General features: G+C 55.0%; 6 protein-coding genes across 6 annotated transcripts; 3 read left to right on the top strand and 3 right to left on the bottom strand.

Annotated features, from left to right (window-relative positions):
• Window positions 1-484: 484 nt before the first annotated feature.
• MONBRDRAFT_9628 (uncharacterized protein) lies at window positions 485-1363 on the top strand (the record flags this gene model as incomplete). The annotated part of the gene is made up of 1 exon (XM_001747264.1): window positions 485-1363. One exon carries the CDS (start codon window positions 485-487, stop codon window positions 1361-1363), a length of 879 nt encoding a protein of 292 aa, XP_001747316.1.
• Window positions 1364-2737: 1374 nt separating this feature from the next.
• MONBRDRAFT_33133 (uncharacterized protein) lies at window positions 2738-4556 on the top strand (the record flags this gene model as incomplete). Its single annotated transcript, XM_001747265.1, has 3 exons — window positions 2738-2991; window positions 3172-3224; window positions 3293-4556. The coding sequence occupies 3 exons, from the start codon at window positions 2738-2740 to the stop codon at window positions 4246-4248; spliced, it is 1263 nt and encodes a 420-aa protein (XP_001747317.1). The 3' UTR covers window positions 4249-4556.
• Window positions 4557-5004: 448 nt separating this feature from the next.
• Window positions 5005-5868, bottom strand: MONBRDRAFT_26915 (uncharacterized protein; the record flags this gene model as incomplete). The annotated part of the gene is made up of 1 exon (XM_001747358.1): window positions 5005-5868. One exon carries the CDS (start codon window positions 5866-5868, stop codon window positions 5005-5007), a length of 864 nt encoding a protein of 287 aa, XP_001747410.1.
• Window positions 5869-9719: 3851 nt separating this feature from the next.
• MONBRDRAFT_33135 (uncharacterized protein) lies at window positions 9720-10810 on the bottom strand. The gene is made up of 5 exons (XM_001747359.1): window positions 10686-10810; window positions 10493-10570; window positions 10318-10392; window positions 10147-10206; window positions 9720-10032 (listed from the first exon to the last, which is right to left on the bottom strand). The coding sequence occupies exons 1-5, from the start codon at window positions 10776-10778 to the stop codon at window positions 9922-9924; spliced, it is 417 nt and encodes a 138-aa protein (XP_001747411.1). The 5' UTR covers window positions 10779-10810; the 3' UTR covers window positions 9720-9921.
• A 592-nt stretch (window positions 10811-11402) lies between these two features.
• MONBRDRAFT_33136 (uncharacterized protein) lies at window positions 11403-15402 on the top strand (the record flags this gene model as incomplete). Its single annotated transcript, XM_001747266.1, has 14 exons — window positions 11403-11576; window positions 11696-11923; window positions 12058-12118; window positions 12207-12346; window positions 12461-12585; window positions 12680-12779; window positions 12863-12923; window positions 13013-13102; window positions 13194-13347; window positions 13382-13725; window positions 13869-14342; window positions 14433-14521; window positions 14763-14855; window positions 14993-15402. 14 exons carry the CDS (start codon window positions 11403-11405, stop codon window positions 15251-15253), a joined length of 2394 nt encoding a protein of 797 aa, XP_001747318.1. The 3' UTR covers window positions 15254-15402.
• A 904-nt stretch (window positions 15403-16306) lies between these two features.
• MONBRDRAFT_33137 (uncharacterized protein) lies at window positions 16307-18481 on the bottom strand. Its single transcript, XM_001747360.1, has 8 exons — window positions 18289-18481; window positions 18091-18211; window positions 17940-18014; window positions 17642-17748; window positions 17367-17511; window positions 17021-17138; window positions 16788-16939; window positions 16307-16635 (listed from the first exon to the last, which is right to left on the bottom strand). Exons 1-8 carry the CDS (start codon window positions 18360-18362, stop codon window positions 16432-16434), a joined length of 996 nt encoding a protein of 331 aa, XP_001747412.1. The 5' UTR covers window positions 18363-18481; the 3' UTR covers window positions 16307-16431.
• Window positions 18482-18594: the final 113 nt, after the last annotated feature.

Consider the following 18594-nt stretch of genomic DNA (forward strand, 5'->3'; position numbering starts at 1 on the left):
CCGATGTTGGGCCCTTTGTGCTGGATCTGGTAGCTGCGGTTTTGGGCGCGCGTATTCTTTAGATGAGAGCCACAAATTCAGACCAAGGCAGACCCCACTAGAGCCACAAGACTATGACATGACAAGGGCGAGGTTATGCAAGCACAAGCAAGCAAATCGAGTTCAAACCACAAATAAATAAAAGAAAAAAGCGCAGTTGTGTAGTTGAAGGTTGTCAGCAAGTTGCTTTGAGTTTGAGTTGGTTGTTGCTGCTGCAGTTGTTACAGTGACGTGGTCCCACAAGCCAAAAAGTCAGTGACATCCCGCGCGCGCGCACACGCAGTAGTCGGTGATGGGGCCTCGACAGGCCGACGACAGCATGCTACGGGGCGGTGGGGTCCAGGCGGGAGGGGGCCCCTCGTTGTTGGGAACGTTGGGATGGCTGCAACGCTGGCCAATGTTTCTATTTGCGGCTTTGCTTGGTGCAAGCGGGGTGGAGGCTGGAATGGCTGTGATCTATGGTCAGGCCCTGATCTTGACTGCCGGTGGCAGCGACAATGTCTCAATGCCGACTGCTGGGCTGGTGGATGTGGCCGAGTACTTTGATGGCACGGTGCACGAGGCTGTGGAGACCATGACACCGCTGGCTATGCTGAGTGCAGGTGTGGGCTATCACAACGAGTTCTACGTCATGGGGGGTTTGGGGGGTGACCAGGCGGCGCTCCACTTGGTCAATGTCTTTGATGGGCAAAGGTGGTACAGCGCGCCACAAATGACACGGGCACGGGCAGGGGCAGCCACCGCCGTTTTTCAGGACCGTATCTATGTGATCGGCGGGCAGACAAGTCTTGGCGAAGCCGGTCAGGCTTCGTATGAAGTCTTTGATGGCGCACGGTGGACGTTGTATCCGCTGGACTTTAACGTGACGGGGGCTACGGCAGGCGTCTTTGGTGGCCAACTCTATTTGATTGGTGGTTATATTGCTGCGTCCAACTCCCCAACAGATTTGGTCTGGCGCTTAAATGGATCCGCTTTTGTGGCGCACAGCCGGCTGCCCGTGCCGTTGGCCATCGCTGCCGCTGCCACCTTTCAAGCGCAACTGGTGGTCTTGGGCGGCGTGAACGCACACAAGCAGCAGAGTCCTCTGGTTTTTGCCATGGATGGCGAAGAACAGTGGCGGCAGTGGCCCTCTATGGTGGAGGCACGCTCTTCCCTGTGTGCGACAGTACTACGGGGCAAGCTCTATGCCATGTTCGGGCGCGGGGCCAACGGCAGCGCCACGGCCCTTGAGGCCTTTGATGGCAAGGCCTGGAGGGCCGAGCCCCTAGCCGACAACGTTCCACCCCGCTTCGGCGCAGCCTGCAGCACCCTAGTGTATCCCTAATACACACGTTTCGTGCAGATGTTGATTGGGTCTCGTTGCGCAGGGAGAGGGAGAGTGTGAGTGTGCGAGTCAGTGAGTGAGTCAGTTGTGCGTGTGCGAGAGCTTTTACTTTTACTTTGCAATTGAATTGAGATGTTGCTGCTCGGGGGGGCTGATGTAACGAGAGCAACCCCATACCAGGAGCTTGGGCGCCTGAGCCTTGTCGCTTCCATGACGGGTTGGGGGCATGGTTTCAACAGGTTCTCGGGCCAGGTAACGTTTCTCTCCAAGCAATGAGTGACAAGGGATGACTTGCTGTGCCTTTGCCTGTGCCTGTGCCACTTGTCGGCTTGAAAGCTGTCATCGCTCAAACGCTACGACAGGCCCGTGGGTAGCGCCGGCCGTAAATTGACAGAGTTGATGACACTGATATGATACTGCGTGCTTGCTGGATGCGATTTCGTTACATCAAGGCTGTAGGAGGACGAACCAATTGCCAAGCCGAAGAGCAAAGCCGAACAGGGGTCAAGGGCTGGAATCGCGGTTGAATCCAAAGCATCACGAAAGCGACACCATCATCACCATGATGGACCGAGTGGGCCCTGGCTCTGCTCTGGCGCAATCAACTTCCAACACTCACACATACAAACGCCACCCGCACGGCGCCACGTCTTGCTCATTCACTTTGTCGTCAGTTGACGCTCATGCTTCATCAATCGCACGCGCGCGATGAAATGATGAAATGGGAGTTGCCCCCCAACATCCCATAACCAAAACCAAGGCAAAAACCCATACACCCAAACGTATGGTCCCTACATGGACAGTTAGAGGCGTCGGAAAGTCACGCTCCAAGACTGCGCAGGTTGAAACCCCTCTGCTCGCTTTGGGTTGCATGCGCGATCGACTGTGTTTTGTTTTGGGCGAGAAGAGAATGATGCCCCGTGCGCAACTCTTGAGGGTGAGAAGGGAAGGGGGCTCAACGACGCTGGGCAGGCCAATCACAGGGTCAGATGGCGCACATCACAACCCCGCACCAGAGCCGTATTCGAGGTTGCATCACAGGGTATTCTGAATCATGAAGCCCAATTTTTTTCTCCGAAAGTATGCCCTAGCAGGGTTTGATCAGTTATTGCAGCCGAACAAGAGTTTTATGAAGACAAATAAAGACTTTATGTATATAGTTGTTAGTATAAATACAATGTATTAATGTTTGTAAAGAAAGTTTGTGAAGCATTAAACAGAGATATATACGGAGATATACGTAATAGATACATTAAAAGAAGCCATGGCCACCCCAACAGACCTCTTCAGTCCTATTTTTGATGTAGCAGTCCTGACACAAGAACTCCGTCCTTCCGGGTCACGTACGTGCAGGTTTGTCAGTGTTGTGGGACTATGGGCCTAATGATTTCGTACTTGACCCCTTGCATGCAAGCCCACACTGCATCCCTCACTCTCTCTTTTCATAAGCACAATCACACACAGACCGCGCGCGGATCTTGCCTCAAGGGTCCCCACCCACCACAGACCGGCTGCCCCTTTCCCCACCCATTCTCCTTTCCCTGCACACCGCACAGCTCTCTCTCTCTCTCTCTCTCTCTCTCTCTCTCTCTCTCTCTCTCTCTCTCTCTCTCTCTCTGTGTTGTTTGGTCCTAATACTCAGCATTTTTCTTCCTGGCGACCTCGAGTTGACAGCCACACACACACACACTACACATCTGACCCTTGCTTCCCCGTGACGCCATCTCCCACCTCTTTCGTTCGCATATCTTTTGAGGTCAAGGAATCCTTGCGCTCTTCTCGTGTTGTGCGCGGTTTCCACCGCACAGCCACAGCCACCCACCCACCCATCACAGCCACCCACCCCTCACGCGGTCCACAAGTGAGAGACAATGGACTGCATGGGAACAGAGCTCGCTCCGTTTACGGCCGATCTCAACCCCACGGCAGGCTTGCCCAGTCCTGCTGCCCCACACGGCCCGACTGCGACTCGCACCGATAACATACCCGTCATGACGCCCGCCCCTGTCATGAACCCCGTTCAAGTCTGGCAACAGCAGCTGGCTGCCTACCAAGCGGCCTACGCGCACCAAATCCTTCTCCAACAACAGCAGCTCCACCAACACCATCAACAACAACTTCAGCAACAGCGCATTCACTTGCAGCCCGCCACCTCCCCTCAGCTCGAGGAGCAGCAGCAGCAGCAGCAGCAGAAAACATCCATCCCGGACGAGGTTGGCCCCGCTGTCAAGCGCGTCCGACAAACCGTCGTCGCCGCCGCCGCCACCACCACCAGTCCTGCCGCTTCTCCGGCAGCGTCCCCGTCATCATCCGAACCAGTGGCTCAGGTTCTCATCCCTTCCATGCAACTGGTCATTAAATGTGACGATCAAGTGCGCACCCTCGCCGAAACGCGTGCCAAGATGGGCCTTCACCCTTCCCAGGGCCGCTTCCGTGTTAACGGCTTGGTCATCAGCCACCACGTCGAACACGACATTCAACTCGTGCCCCAACATCGCTACGAACTCGACCTTTGCGCTGCTATGACTTCCCAGCCCCCCACCAAGCAGATGCCCAGTTTTCCCACTTGCTCCGACTTTGAATTTATGTACTCGACCGACGAGGCATCGTGCATGGGCCCAAGTACCGCGGCCATGTCCAAGGTCAACTTTGGCCAACATGCCAAAGACCTCAAATCCGCCGCTCGCCTGCACAACGGAGCCTCATGCTTTGGACCTGCCGTTGCAATCCCCAACAGCCGCCGGCGTCGTCGCAGCTCGCCCATTCTCCGCCGCCAACACGCTGCTCTGGCACCCAGCACCGACCACTCCCTGGCGCTGGCGTGTGGCGAGACAGCCATGGCCACCGCCGACGATGGCATGGATGGGCTGGCCATCCATGTCTAAAGCTCTTCCCCTTTTTGCTTTTTGCGTTTTGGTTTTGTTCTCTTTTCCGTTTCTTAGACTAGACCCGATTTAGATTTTCCTCTTGCTTCAGGATGAACGCTCCCCGAGGCGCTTCCATCCTGTTGCTTTGATATTTTACCTTGTTCGCCCAGGCCCGAGGCCACGGCACTTGCGTGGCGGCATGTCAATGAGTTGTGTATACGCAAAACAAAGTCACGCTGAGCGTGCCCATTTGTTTTTTCAACCTCGGCTGCGAAACAGCCATGCCCCCTCCCTTGCCAACTTTTGCAAATTCAACAAAACGTTTGCTTGACCATCTCTTCTCTCCATCACACCAGCTTCGTTCCTCACACGACGCTCGACCATGACGACGAGACTTGCCAGGAGGTTCTCCACACCTCGAAGCAAAGGATTCAAACCAAACAACACGCAGAAAGCTCGCCACACTCATGACTTCTCTCCGCGGATCAATACGAGTGACCGGTCCAGAGGCTTCAGTCATTCAGGTCAATTGACTCGGTTTGAGGAGCAAGTGTGGAAACAAGGAAACAGCAATATCATGAACACCATCACTACCACCATCACTACCATGGGCGTTTGCAAACGAGGGCAGGCGGCCTCGCCCAGCGAGTTGCATGTGCCTGTCCGTTCGCCCCGTCTGCTCCCTGTCAGCCAAAAAGTTGAACAGCTCCTGACACTGGGTCACTGCTTGTTTGATCCTCTTCGAGGGTCTGGCTGCAAATTCAAAGCAAATGCTCAGGTGGTCCAGGTGCCATAGCTACCAGCATTTCGCGGGCCACCGGCCGTCTTTTTGGCGTGCAGCGTCCCCTTGCTTTTGTTGGCGCGGATGGCGTCATTGATCTGGTCCAAGCGCTCGCGCTCTGCCTCCGGGAAGAGGAGGCGATGCGCTGCGCCAGTGCGGGCCGACTGCTCCAGTGCAGCTCGGACAAAAGCTTGGTGCCAACGAGCGAGCTGTAGTTCCAGCAACTGACACAGGACAGCACATCGGTCGGTTTTCTGCGCGAGGCTGAGCAAGGGCTTGTTCTCTGCGTTGGGCACCTTGCTGCCTTCTGCATCCTCAAGCGAGTCACGAAAGGCCCAGGGCAGTTCGTCCAGGCACTGCTGCACGCGCTTGGCTGCCGCAGCAAAGCGAAAGCTATCGTCCGTCTGCAGCTCATGTTCCAAGCGGTATCGAAAGACAGCCGTCTCTACCACGTAGCGGGAGGTTGGATTGAGATGCTGCGCCATCTCGTCCAGAGCTGCAAAAATCTTGCTGTAGGCCTCAAACAGCTCTCGGTTCTTGCGCAGCCCCTTCAAGTCGCGCCGCTTTTCTAGTTCAGTGACCAAGGGTAGGTAACATTCTGCCGAGGCCGCATTCGTGACAGCCGCAACAGCCTTGCAAATCACGCCCTGCGCTCGTACGAGCTTCTTCTCGTTGTCCACAAAGCCAAGCAGCTTGTTCACCACGGCCTCCACCTTGGCCTGCTCCTCCGCCGCATCCACCGCCGGACTTTCTGCCACCGTGGCGGCCCGTTTGGCCGGCCCCTCACCCGCCGTCACCCCGGCATCATCCGTTTCCACCGCCCGCTTCCCAACAGCACACTCTCCCCCCTCAGCCATCGTGACGCGACTCACTGACGCAGTGAAGAAGAATAAAAAGGAAGAAGGAATAAGAAGATGTAGCATAAAGTAGAGAAGATGCAGTTGATCGGACTAGTGTATAGGTAAAGTAAAGGTGAAGATTGCACTGGAAAAGGTAGCAGAATGTTTAAAAGTTGTAGAAGATATTCAGAGGAGAGCGAAAGAGAGAGAGAGCAAAAAGTCTCTCTCTTTCTCTTTTTTTTCTCTCTCACTCGCACACACACACTCTCTCACTCTCTTCGTTTGCGCAGAGCGCCATGTCGCAGACACAGCACCCAGAGCACCATGGCCGTGTGCACAAGACGGAACGGGTGAGGGTGGATGATTCCGATGATGAACTTCTGGACGACGCCCCTCCAGCTCCGCACGAGCACTTTACGCTTTCGAGTCAGAACTTGCCCATCACCGAGCACCGGCAAGCCTTGATTGACCTGATTCAGGAGAACCGGTGCACCGTGGTAATTGGCGAGACGGGCTCCGGTAAAACAACCCAGCTGCCGCAGTATCTATACGAAGCAGGCTTTCACAAGGAGGGTCCCATCCTTGTGTCGCAGCCACGCCGGGTTGCTGCCGTGTCTGTTGCGGCCCGTGTTGCCGAGGAGCGCGGCACGGTCGTGGGCAGTGAAGCCGTGGGCTACCACGTGCGCTTTGATCGCCAGTGCCGCGATGACACGGCCATTCGCTATGTCACTGACGGTGTACTTCTGCGCGAATGCCTGGCTGACCCGACGCTTGCCAAGTACAGCGTCGTTGTGCTTGACGAGGCGCACGTTCGCTCGCTCGAGACAGACATCTTGTTCGGACTCCTCAAGGAATCCCTCCGTCAGGCTGAACACCGCTTCAAGATTGTCATCATGTCGGCTACACTCCACGCCGACAAGTTTGAAACCTTCTTCGCAAGCCCCGTGTACCATATTCCCGGGCGTACCTTCCCCATCAGTATCCGCCATTGCAACCTCATCAACAGCGAAAACTACACCGACTTTGTTGAGCGATGCTGCGATGTGGTCATGGACATCCACTGCGAACAGGACGCAGGTGATATCTTGGTCTTCCTCACCGGTCGTGGTGAGATTGATCGGGCCTGCAGTACCATTTTTAACCGGGCCGAACACCTGGACTATGACGAGCACGTGCGTGATACCGCCGTCGATGGTCTCATTGTCGTGCCAGTCTACGGTTCGATGACTGGCAAGGCTCAGCAAAAGATCTTTGAGCCCGCACCCCCGGGCATTCGCAAGGTCGTCGTGGCCACCGACATTGCTTCCACCTCTCTGACCGTCGAGGGCATTGTGTACGTTGTCGACTCGGGCTTTGTCAAGCAAACCATGTACGACTCCAAGACTGGCCTCGATGCGCTCAAAGTCGTGCCCATCTCACGCTCCGAGGCGTCTCAGCGCGCTGGTCGTGCCGGTCGTACGCGTGAGGGTATTTGCTTTCGCATTTACGATGCCGAATTCGAGCAGACCAAGATGCACGAACACACGGTTCCGGAAATCCAGCGCTCCAGCCTGGCTTCGGTTGTGCTCACTCTCAAGTGCCTTGGCATCAATGACGTACTTCACTTTGACTACATTGATGCGCCGGAAGAATTTCAACTGTTGGAAGCCTTGCGGCGCCTCTACTTTTTTGATGCCATCGATAAGGATGGCCAAGTCACCCCCTTTGGCAAAGCCATGGCCTCGTTCCCCTTGCCGCCCTCACACGCCTGCGTTATGCTGCATGCTCAGCGTGACCACATCCCATCCGAGTTTTTGGATGATCTGGCCGCTGTTGTGGCCATGTTGGTGTCTGAGGACCCATTCGTGCGACCGGGCAACAAGGAACGACTAGCCGAGGCCGAGGAGCAACGCAAAAAGGTCAGCTTACTTGTGCAACCCGGCGACATCTTGAATCCTCTCCGGGTTGTGTGTGTGTGTGTGTGTGTGTGTGTGTGTGTGTGTGTGTGTGTGTGTGTGTGTCTGTGTGCACTCATAGTCGACGCACTGCCTTTCTGGAATAGTTGCTCGAGGGAGGAGGCGACGATTTCAATACTCTGCTTTACATCTTTCGCTGTTGCCAACAAGCTCGCGATGGTTTGAACTGGTGTAGCAAGTTTTTCATCCATAAGCGCGTGACTCGTAATGGTTAGTGTCACCTGTCTTCTTCACGAGCTTGCAAAAGGCATCGTTTGTGCCTCGGGTCATTCTCTTCCTTCAACGCCGGTATTGGATGGCTCACGAACATTCATGCATGTGCAGCAATCAAGGTACACGACCAGCTGTTGGCCATCCTCAAGTCTCTCAAGGATGCCGATTTGCAGGGTAAGACGCGGCCCGTATCGTCAGCGGAAAGCTGGCTCTTCATGCCATTCACTCAAGCTCTGCGCCGCTCTGGCTTGTTGGATGGGCATAGCCATGAACGACGTTGCACCGCCCGAAAAGCCACCTTCGCGTCGACGCCGTGATTGGTGGCGAGCTGCGCCCCAGAACGGGCTTTTGCCACCTGTACCCGAGGTTTGTCCGCCTTCCTTCCCTGGCACGAATGCTCATTTCAACTGCCCTCTTTCCCTTTCCTGCTATTCGTCTCCCTCTGTCCCCTTTCCCTCTTTTCTTCTTCTCCCCATCGTCGCTCCATTTCGTCTCTTCTGTGCTTCATGAAGCTAAGCCCATTTTTTTTTTTGTTTGCTTCTTGTTTTTGTTGCCAGGCGGATCGTGAGGTGATTTGTCGGCTCTTGTGCAAGGGCCTTTTCCACAACGTGGCACGGCGCGCTGAAGATCAAGCCTACTTCCGCACCATGGAAGGTTCGGCGGGTACCTAGCTGTCTGGCAGAGGTTCGCGGAAGGCCTGGGTCCTCACACTGATTTGGTTGTCGCTGACAGGCAATGCCAGCGTGGTAATCCTGCACCCGTCTTCGGCTTACGCCCACACGCCTGAGAAGCTCGACTGGGCCATTTTCAATCAAGTCGTGTGGACCACCAAGGTTTGTTGGTTGGCATCTTCCAACTCCCACGCTTTCTAGCGTCCGTCCCTCATCTTGCCGGCATGCTGTTCTTCAAGCCCTTTATGCGTAACGTGTGCCCCATCAAGTATGATTGGGTCCGCTACCTCTTACCCAAGCTGCGAAAGGTGTGTCACTCGCGATCGATGACGCTTCTGCTCTCCTTGCTAGCACTCTGTTGACCACTGACAAGCTTGAGTGCGGGCATCGCAGGTCGAGGTCCGGGCCTTGAGCAGCAGTGGGAAGGTCAATGCGGTGGCGCTGCGCGATTCACAGCGTGCCATCGCCGCGGAGTCAGGGCAAGTGTCCGCGGAGGTGGTGGCCGCCGCCAAGCGACGCAATGACGACACCAATGTCGATGCTGCACGTGCGCGCTACCTTGCACGCAAGTACGTAGGCACGGCTGGCACACATACAAGATGATTTCAACTAGCATGCCGTGGGCTTGTTTTTTGTCTCATTTTTTTTTTTTTTTTGCTGTTTGTTGTCGTTCTCCTCACTTTTGATTTTGTGTGCTATTTGGCATTTTGCAGGAAAGCCAAGCAGGCTCGTCCATAGGCGCCAGCGACGATTGCCTTGCTTGCGCCAAGCGCACCACTCCCATCAAACCACCCTGCCGGTTCTCGAGTTCAACCGTCACTGCAGGATTTCTGAGAGGAGAATTGTCATCGGGACTAGCTGTCCGCCGTGCGGAGCTAAGGCCCAGCTACACTTCCGACATGCTTTTCACTTTGATCAGCTCAACACCACAATGAGAAAAATGAAAATGCTTTGAATACCAATTATCGTGCTGGTGCGGGCATCGGACACGCTTCGGTCGGCCACGAGCCGATTATTGAGGAAATCGCTGCAACTCAAAGGGAAAGAAAGTGCACGTCGCGCGCCGTGGTCGCTGCAAAAGTTATCCCGGCGCCAAAAGCGCATGCACCAATCGCAGCAACGAAGGAACGGCAACAGCAAAGGTCGAGGACATCACAAAAAGTCACACGCATAATCTGGCATGGATGGGCGGTATCAATCAGACTCTGCCGCTTCCAAATGGGTCAAGTAGCTCAGCTCTCGGTATAACGGATGCGAGCGTGAGCAATATTGAACGTCTTGGGCTCGGCACTGGGGTCATGGTAGCCGATGGGACCGATCTCACAATCGGCACACGCTAAATACTGTCGGTGGTGTGGCGGTGGAGAGCAACGAGTGAGTAGCAGTCAAAGTGGGGGGGGGGGGAAGACACGCAGTAATTTGTCGACTATCAATACGTTGGCTTCATTTGCGCGAACCTTGACACCATCAACCGTCTTGCTGAAGCCCACATTGTCAAAGTCATACATATCCTTGACCTGTCAATGCGAATAGGGTTACGGAATGGGAAAGGGGAGCGTGGAGGGTGATGCGGCAATTTGACAGTATCTCAACCTTCTCAGCGCGGTACAGCACAGGCTTGGTCGTACCTGCCACCAGTGCTCGCACGTATCTGTGACGGTCTCCCCTTCAGCGCCACGCTGCACCATTTTCGGCAGCTGGACCTAAGGACAGCATGTCGTGTTCCAGGCGATGATAACACGGGGGTGAGGGGATTTTGGTGTTGTTGTCCGGGGTCCAGCAATATCGGGGGTGAAAACATACTGGAGTGTGTGTCGCCGTGGCGGCACTCTTGCTGAACACGGGCGAGTTGCAGAAGCAGCACCGGATGCGCAGGATATTCTATTGCACCGCCCACAGCGCGCAGTGAGCCAACGCGGCACCCCGCTGCTTCTCTGCTGTCTCAGGAACACTGCCTCACAAAAAGCCACGGCATCCAGGCTCATCTACGACGTACACCGTTGCTCTCGTTCACTAGCACCGCGCGGTCGAATCCCTGGTCACTATTGGGCAGGTCGGCCAAGCTGCTGGCTGGCTCACTTGTCGCCATCGTGTCGATCACACGAAGAAGTAAAAAAAAAATCCAAGAAGGCAGTGACGCCGGAAAATGCATTTACCTGCAACTTCTTTCATAATATTTTCACAAAGTGTAATCGGTTTGCTCAGAGCATCTACAACATCTACATAATACTCAGCATCAACTTGAGCTTGGCTTGAAAAAGATGACAACAGCTGGCTCAGTTTGCACACACACACACACACACACACACACACACACACACACACACACACACACTTACACACACGTGAGGGTGAGTGACCACATGAGCTGTAGGGCGAACTCCGGAGCCTTTGGGAATGGCAGCGCTGCTCTGTTCTGTTGCATGGAAGGGTGTGTGGGAATAAGTAAGGGAGGACGATGGAGAGGGTGGGCAGTGCGCCAGCTGGGTCTGAATTCTACGTTGGGTTGAGCCTGGCTGTTATCTTCTCCTTTGCTGACTGGGTCAATGGGTGGTCGTGGTGCCCCCTACGAGCCCCCTTTTATCCTCACCAGCAGTCGTGCTCGGTGCTGTCATAGGCGTCGCGGAAGCCCCTCATTTTTGCTGAAGCTTCCCGATCCTTGGCGTGCCTTGGCCCGTCCGAGCGTCGGCTACTTGCAGCGCTTCCCATCAACATGGGTGGGGTCCCGCGCTGGCCGGCCCGCCTCCTGGGGCTGTTGGGTCTGGCGCTGTTGGCAGCGGCCTGGCGACAGGTGCCGCCCGTTTTTATGGACAACGCCAACCCCGTCCCTAATCAACGAGCATGGATCGAGCGCAGTGGTTGCGGCTTCACCGTCCTTACCAGCAAGGTTCGGCCACCGTTCTGCAGAGAGAATGCTCACATCAGCCTTGGGCGTCCTGTCATGTGACCGCTCCCCGCTTTTCTGACCCAAGCACGCTATCTGTGGGTGTCCCGCCCTGCATGCAGGTCTTACGTATTCAGTGCGGCAATGTTGACCGCAATGTGGATGGACAATCGGCCAGCATGGCTTTTATCAACCGACGCTTGCCTTTGCCCGAGTACAAGATGCTCATCGACGATGATTATCTCATGGTCACAACCACAGACTTCAACCTCACCTGGCCCAGTCGTGACCCAGCAGACATTGCCGTCACTGCACTGCAAACCAACTATACCTGGCACTACGAAACCAATGTAGGTGGCGGCTGCTGCCGCTTCTTTGCAAGCTGGTTGCTGGCAACGTGCCCGTTGCAGCCCCTCGCTTGCTGCCCTGTTGCAGTCTGCAGGATAGGGATTGACGCTTTGGCTGCTCTGCTCTGCCATGGTAGGCGACTGGTAACCTTGGCGGAACCATCTCCTCCTTCAACGAGGTCTCTCCCGACGAAGCAGGTCAGCCTGCTTTGCAAGCGGCCCGCCTTCACAGTGCCCTGGCCAAACCGTTGGTTTCATGCTTGCTCGTGCCCAATTGATTCTGCAGGACACCTGGCGCTGTCCAATGGCCTCTTGTCGCGCGATGGCATTGCCGTCTTCAACGACACGGCCACGCCCCACTTCGATCCGCGTTTCTCCTTTGCAGGCCAGCCCTGGATCAGCCCACGCAATGACACGGGCTTCACGGTTGGTGGTTTCACCCACCACCTCGGACCATGCGGCGGGCACCTGCCCAACGGTAGTAGTTACCTGCTCACCTGCGCTGGTGTGGGATGCACAACCTGCTGGTGGTCCAAATAGGACTACTATGTCTTTGCTTGTGGTCATGATTACACTGGCTGCTTGGCTGATTTTGTCCAGCTGTCCGGCAGCATTCCATTGCCTCCCGTCCAGCTCTTTGGCGTTTGGTGGTCCCATTATGAACCGTACGTTGTCCACCCGCCCTTGATGCATGTCATCGCGACGCAATCGTGAGCGTACTTCACGCATGCCAATTCCGACCATGCTTGACAATAATAGGTACAGTCAACAGTCCCTCTTTGACACCGTTCTCCAGCCCTTTGCCAACTATAGCCTCCCCCTCAATTCGTTGAGCCTGGATGTCAACTGGCACAATAATGTGGGTGACGAAGCGCCAACTCAATTCGATCGCCTTTTCAAGCATGTCACTTTGCTCATGCACACCCGCGCACTGGTGCTTAGGATACTCCCAGCCCCTGCAATGGATTTAACGGCTATGACTACAACGCGACGTTGTTCCCTGGTGAGATAGCATTAGCGAGACTTGGCTTGTGACTGATTTCCACAAACCGTTCGCCGTCCGCTGCTGACTATAGCATGCGCTCTTTGCAGATCCCAGCTCATTTTATGAAGCAGTGCTGGACGGTACTACCCCTGCTGGAACGCCCATGAAGCTCTTCCTCAACAGTCATAACTTTCTTGGTGCGATGTGCTTGGCTTTTGTTCCATCGGCCCCGGCGCAGCTTGGTCTGCACAAAAAGCGCGTCAGATTCATGTTGATTGTTTCGGATAGGCGTTGACGCTTGCCAGAGCATGTATCACCAGTACGCAGAGGCAGTGGGCTTTAACACCAGCACCAATGCCACCATTCCAATGAACGTGACGAATTTGGAGCTGATGCAGCCTTTTTTTGAGCTCGTACTGCCCTCGGTCAACACTTCTTACTGGTTTGTTCTTGGTGTCGGGCTCGGCTTATGGCAGCATCATTTTATCGGCTCCAACGATGATAATGTCACTCTTCTGTGTGTGTGTGTGTGTGTGTGTGTGTGTGTGTGTGTGTGTGTGTGTGTGTGTGTGTGTGTGTGTGTGTGTGTGTGTGTGTGTGTGTGTGTGTGCCTTTGCTCTGACTGTCAACTGCGGCGTGGCATTTAGGTGGATGGATGGGGCGGTGGCGCGTTGGGGCGTGGGGGAGCATGATAACGCTTGGAACATGTTTTGGAGCACGCACATGCATGATGCGGCACAGCGTGTGCTTGGCAAGCGACCCGCCGTGCTTGCTCGCAACGGGGGTCTGGGCCAGCAGCGTTACCCCATTGGCTTTAGTGGTACGTGGAGGGGTCTGGCCCTGAGTGTTGGGGATTACAGAGCTAAACTTGCCCCGCCACGTGGGCGCAGTAGTTGCGAGGATGGCGCGAGACAAGCTCATTTGACTTTGTCGTGGTGATGGTCGTAATGGGCGTGGTTTTAGGTGATGCCGTTTCCTCGTGGCAGACGCTTCGTGCTGAGGTTCAAATGACGCACACAGCGTCCAACGTGGGCTTTGCCTACTGGTCACACGACATTGGGGGTTTCAAGACACCCGATCCGAGTGCTGAGTTGTATCTGCGCTGGACCCAGTTTGGCGCAGTGGCCCCTCTGTTTCGGTCTCATGGAACCAAAGGGTCTGAGCGCCGATACTGGAAGTATGAGCACTTTGATCTGATGAAGCAAGCTCTACAGCTGCGAGCGGCGCAGTCTCGCTACATCTACACCTATGCTCGCGTTGCGTTTGATTACGGTGTTGGCCCGCTGCGACCCTGTTACTATTCCTGGCCAGAGGAGGATGGCGCTTATAGCCACGACATGCAATATTTGCTGGGCGATAGCCTCCTTGTGCGTCCCGTTGAAACGCCGGTGGACAATGCCACCCAGACAGCCAACATCTCTCTCTGGGTGCCTCCAGGTGCGTGCATTCAATTGGCTTCTCAGCGTTTTTATTTCCTGTTTGGCCACGGCCGGCCCTGTGAGATCTGAAATTGTCCAAACGTCACAGGCGAATGGTTTGACTGGGAGAGCAATGCCACCCTCCTGGGCCCCAAGACCTTGGCTACGCAGGTTCCCCTGCAGACGCTGCCGCGCCTTGTACGAGCGGGTTCCGTGTTGGGGTTCTTGCCCGAGAGCCAGCGCGATACCCTGAATACCTCGCAGTTTGTGTGGAACGTCTTTCCGTCCTTGGCGGCTTCCACGGGCATGGGCACTCTCTATGTGGCAAGTTTCCAGCCCAGAAACCTTTTGACGCCACCACGCTGCCTCCCTCTTGCTACCAACGGCCCGTTAAAGCTGACTTGGAAACCCGTCACCCTTCCCAACCATTATTTCTTAGGATGCTGGATTTGACAACGAGTATATTCACCAAGACAGCACTGAGTGGAGCATCAAGGCCAACATGGACGCAGAGTTTGTGGGCGAGAGTCTGGTGCGTCTGCGTCATGATTGTGTTTTGCGTGCCCATCTTGCCCGGGATCTGTTCTGGTAGAGTTGAGCACGGACTGCCGCAAGAGCCTCGTTCAAAGCCAGCTTCATGGCTATTCGGTGACTGGGTGTGTTCTGTAGATGGTCAATGTGACGGTGCAGGACATGGCTCAGCCGGACTTGGCACAGCGACAACATAGCGTATCACTGCGCGGTGCTGCCGCCTTCCGTCTGCCCAAGCAAGTCACTTGCAATGGACAAGTTCTGAATCAAGATGCCAGCCCAGGGTGGCAGGTGACCTCGCAGAGCAGCTTGGTGACACCGGCACAGATTGTTGTCGTGACCTGTCCTTGGACCTCCACGTCCGAGACTGTGGTCATTTCGGCCTTGTTCGAAGCATAAAACAGTCATGCCAGACGTCTTGCTCTACCTTTATTTTTTTTTCTTTTTTCTTCTTCTCTGCCTTTCCGTTGGGTTCGCCCTAGATGATGTACCAGCGTAGTGTGGTGCCACCCCCCCTCGTTCCCAATGGCCAAACTTCAGCTCTTGCCTTTCATCTCATTGCAGCTTTCACACAGCCATTCACAGTCCAAGGCATTGATTTCAGTGCGATGTGGGAAAGTCAAAAGTCAAAAAACTGAAACTCACATGTCAACACAAAAACGTTTTGATTCTGTTTGTTTGTCTCTCTCTGTTTTTTTTTTTTTTTTTTTTTTTTTTTTTTTTTTTTGTGGACCACACGAATGGTGCTTTTGGAACGAACGTATCAGACAGTGGCAGGCCAACTCAATCGGCACTGCTCGCGGTCCGTGAGTGGATTCACCTTGGCTCTCACCTTGTATTGGCGCACTTGGCCGATGGCAGCCACCTTTGCTGGTGAGTAGTTGCGTTCAGCTCGAACACGACTCGCTGCACATGGGTTGGCGCTGGTCTCATGTGTGTCGGCTTTCGGTCGGTCGTTGGACCGGGCGTTTGTAGGAGCGGTTGGGGCCGCAGTGGTGGGCAAGTTGCTCAAACGCCTTTTGCAGCACCAGCGGCCCACAAAGCGCGCGCGCGAGTTTGACGACGGGGACTATGGCATGCCTTCCAACCATGCCAATGCCCTGGCCTTTTGGCTAGCATCTCTGGCACTGTACTCGCACGACATCTGGCCTGATGCACCGCAATGGCGATACGGTGCTCTTGCTCTGGCCACAATGTATAGTGGAGTCGTGCTACAGCAGCGCTGGGCCACTCAAAGGCATGATCTGCCTCAACTTGTGGTGGGCAGCATTCTAGGCAGCATCCAGGCTGGCCTGTGCTTTTGGCTGGTGCAGCAAACCGCCCATCTTTGGCTATGAGGGCAATTCCTTGAGGTGCCAAATTTCCTGCCGCAAGCTGTGCTGGGTGGGTTGTCAAGTCTTGACTGATCGCTTGGTTTTTTTTTTCTTTTTTTGTTGGTTTGAGCGCAAAGGTAGACAAGAAAAATAAGGTTCTTTTAGGGTAGGGAAGCGATGAAACTTGCGTTTGGTCTCTGGAGGACAGGCCGGGGGTGGTGGCCAGGTGTCAAACTGGAGAGGCAGGGGCTCTGAGAGTCAGACCTATCCAAATCGACTATCAACCCCAACGGCTTCCACGCCCATGTGCGCGGACATGACTGCGGCGATCTTCGTCACGCTCGTTACGATCACCGTTCTGTCGTGACGCTGATCGGCCATGTGCATGACGCGCGCCGGACTGCCCTCGCGCTGGGGGCTGCGCCCCCGATGTTTCTTTGGTGCTGCCAGCCTCGGGTCCGTGAGGTCCTGGGTCAATCAGCACACAACATGAGAAGGGTTACAAAATGTGAAAACCGTAAAAAAAAAGAAAAAAAAAAGAAAAAAAAGAAAGGGGAGGCCAAGTTTCGTTTCTTCTGTCCGTCATCAGATTCTATTCAGGAGGTCCGCGGCGGAAATACCTCACCTTGAAGCGCAAGCTCAAGTTCGCGCGCCAAATCATCGAGATAGACGGGTGATTGGCGATAGAGCTGTAGGATAGTGGCACAAGTTTGCTCAAAGTCATCGGGATGAACACCAAAACTTTGAAACCACAAGTCGGGCATCGGGATGTCTACATATGCCAGGGATGATGACCGGGGTGAGCCAAGGGCCATGTTCGCGGTTGGCGAGAATCAAAGACAAAGCTCAGCACCTAGCTTGCGTGTGGCCAGGTCAATACAAGCACATGCAATGACAGCCACTTCGAAGCGGAGAAAGACATCGCTTCGAAGCGCATCATTCATGTAGTTCCAGGCCAGCTGAGCCACGTCCTGTTCGGAAAACCACGAAGGAGTGATTTGCTGAGTCGGGCCAGTACAAAGCAGAATCGGGTATGCTGGTCAAGGGGGAGTGATGGGAAGTTGCCAACCTCGCGTGTTTCAAGGCCAATCAAGCATTGGAAGCTCACAATCATCTGCTCGTGGGGTACATGGGTGACAGGTCGGTTAAGCGGGCAAAGCCATGTGTGCCCAGCCGTCAAAGGCAAGAGACAAAAGTACCTTGTGTGGGTGTTTGAGGTGAACACAAAAGCCCAGCTCTTTCAGAACCCGGCGTTCGGACTTGATTACGTTGTTCTTGAGTTCATGGTAGTCGTCATCGCCCACGATCATGGGTGCAAGCTCAGTCTGCTTCTCCGCATACTCACTAGGTCAGAGGACAAATCATCAATGCATCACGACCGTGTTTCATTTGCAAGTTGGCCACTCGGATGGCCCCACCAACAGTTGGGCTGATGCGCTGCGCTCACGGGGCGCTCACGGGGCGCTGTGCTTACCGAGTCATGCGATGTGCTACTTGGCGGCCAACCAGCAAGATAGATCGCAGCCGCTGATGGTCCTCTTCTGTCTTGGCTGCGAGGAAGAGGCACGCCAGACCCACCCACTAGGGAAGGAAAATGGCCCGGCGTTGGCATGGTAAGTAATGGGTGCAAGAATGCTCGGATGCACGGGGGTCAACAGTGTTGTGGCTCACGAGGAGACGGGGCATGGAAACCTCAAACACGAAGCAGGTCGAGTCGAATGTCAAAGGGAAACGGACAAGCGGCCTGCGCGCGCCTTGTCAAGGAAACGGACCTGTAGCGAATGGCGCGAGATGTCGAGCCGGCAGTAGGCACGCTGAAGAAGCATCTGGGCACAGGCCATCACCACCTACAGGCAAGTTCCATGTTCTGAGCCAGGTCGTGGCTCTGAAAGGCCGGCCGTGCACATGAAGCTGCACACATACCTGCTTGCAGCCCAGCAACATGCCCGTCTTCTGAATGAGCTCACAGCCAGCGATCCGAAGGCGCAGCTCGAGCTCAGCTGGTATGCCTCGGCGTCGAGAGGGAGTGTTGGCAAGGTCAAACCTACACAAATCACCATGTGCAGTGAAGCAAGGGCGTGCTGGGACGCGAGACAAGTCTCCGCAAGGCCCGCGACGTACCGAGGCAGGTCCGAGTCAAGGCAAGGAAACACGTGTTTCTCAATGCGCACGTTTTGCTGCTCCGCCTGAGCCATGTTGAAGACTTGCCCAATCAGCGCCCACGACCGAGTTCCAAGTCCAAGCCAGACCCCGTCTCATGCCACCCACTGGACGACGCCCAACGACCGCCGACACCACCTCGACACAACGACGCTTTGAGCTTTGAAAATGTTTTTTTGAGAATTTTTTTTTTTTTTTTTTTTGAGTTATGCGGAAGTGTGATTAAAAGTACAGTATCACAGGAACAGTTTTTTTTTTTTTTTCAAA

The sequence above is a fragment of the Monosiga brevicollis genome, genomic scaffold (assembly GCF_000002865.3).
Source record: "Monosiga brevicollis MX1 MONBRscaffold_16 genomic scaffold, whole genome shotgun sequence".
NCBI classification, from domain to species: domain Eukaryota; class Choanoflagellata; order Craspedida; family Salpingoecidae; genus Monosiga; species Monosiga brevicollis.

Coding starts and splice junctions, on each gene's coding strand:
- MONBRDRAFT_33135 (XM_001747359.1), bottom strand. CDS start 10,778: ATGGCGACAAGTGAGCCAGCCAGCAGCTTGGCCGACCTGCCCAATAGT. Junction 10,393..10,492: donor CCACGGCGACACACACTCCA/GTATGTTTTCAC, acceptor TGCTGTCCTTAG/GTCCAGCTGCCGAAAATGGT. Junction 10,033..10,146: donor AGACGGTTGATGGTGTCAAG/GTTCGCGCAAAT, acceptor CACCACCGACAG/TATTTAGCGTGTGCCGATTG.
- MONBRDRAFT_33137 (XM_001747360.1), bottom strand. CDS start 18,362: ATGGCTCAGGCGGAGCAGCAAAACGTGCGCATTGAGAAACACGTGTTT. Junction 18,015..18,090: donor TGTTGCTGGGCTGCAAGCAG/GTATGTGTGCAG, acceptor ACTTGCCTGTAG/GTGGTGATGGCCTGTGCCCA. Junction 16,940..17,020: donor CCTGGCCACACGCAAGCTAG/GTGCTGAGCTTT, acceptor TGGCATATGTAG/ACATCCCGATGCCCGACTTG.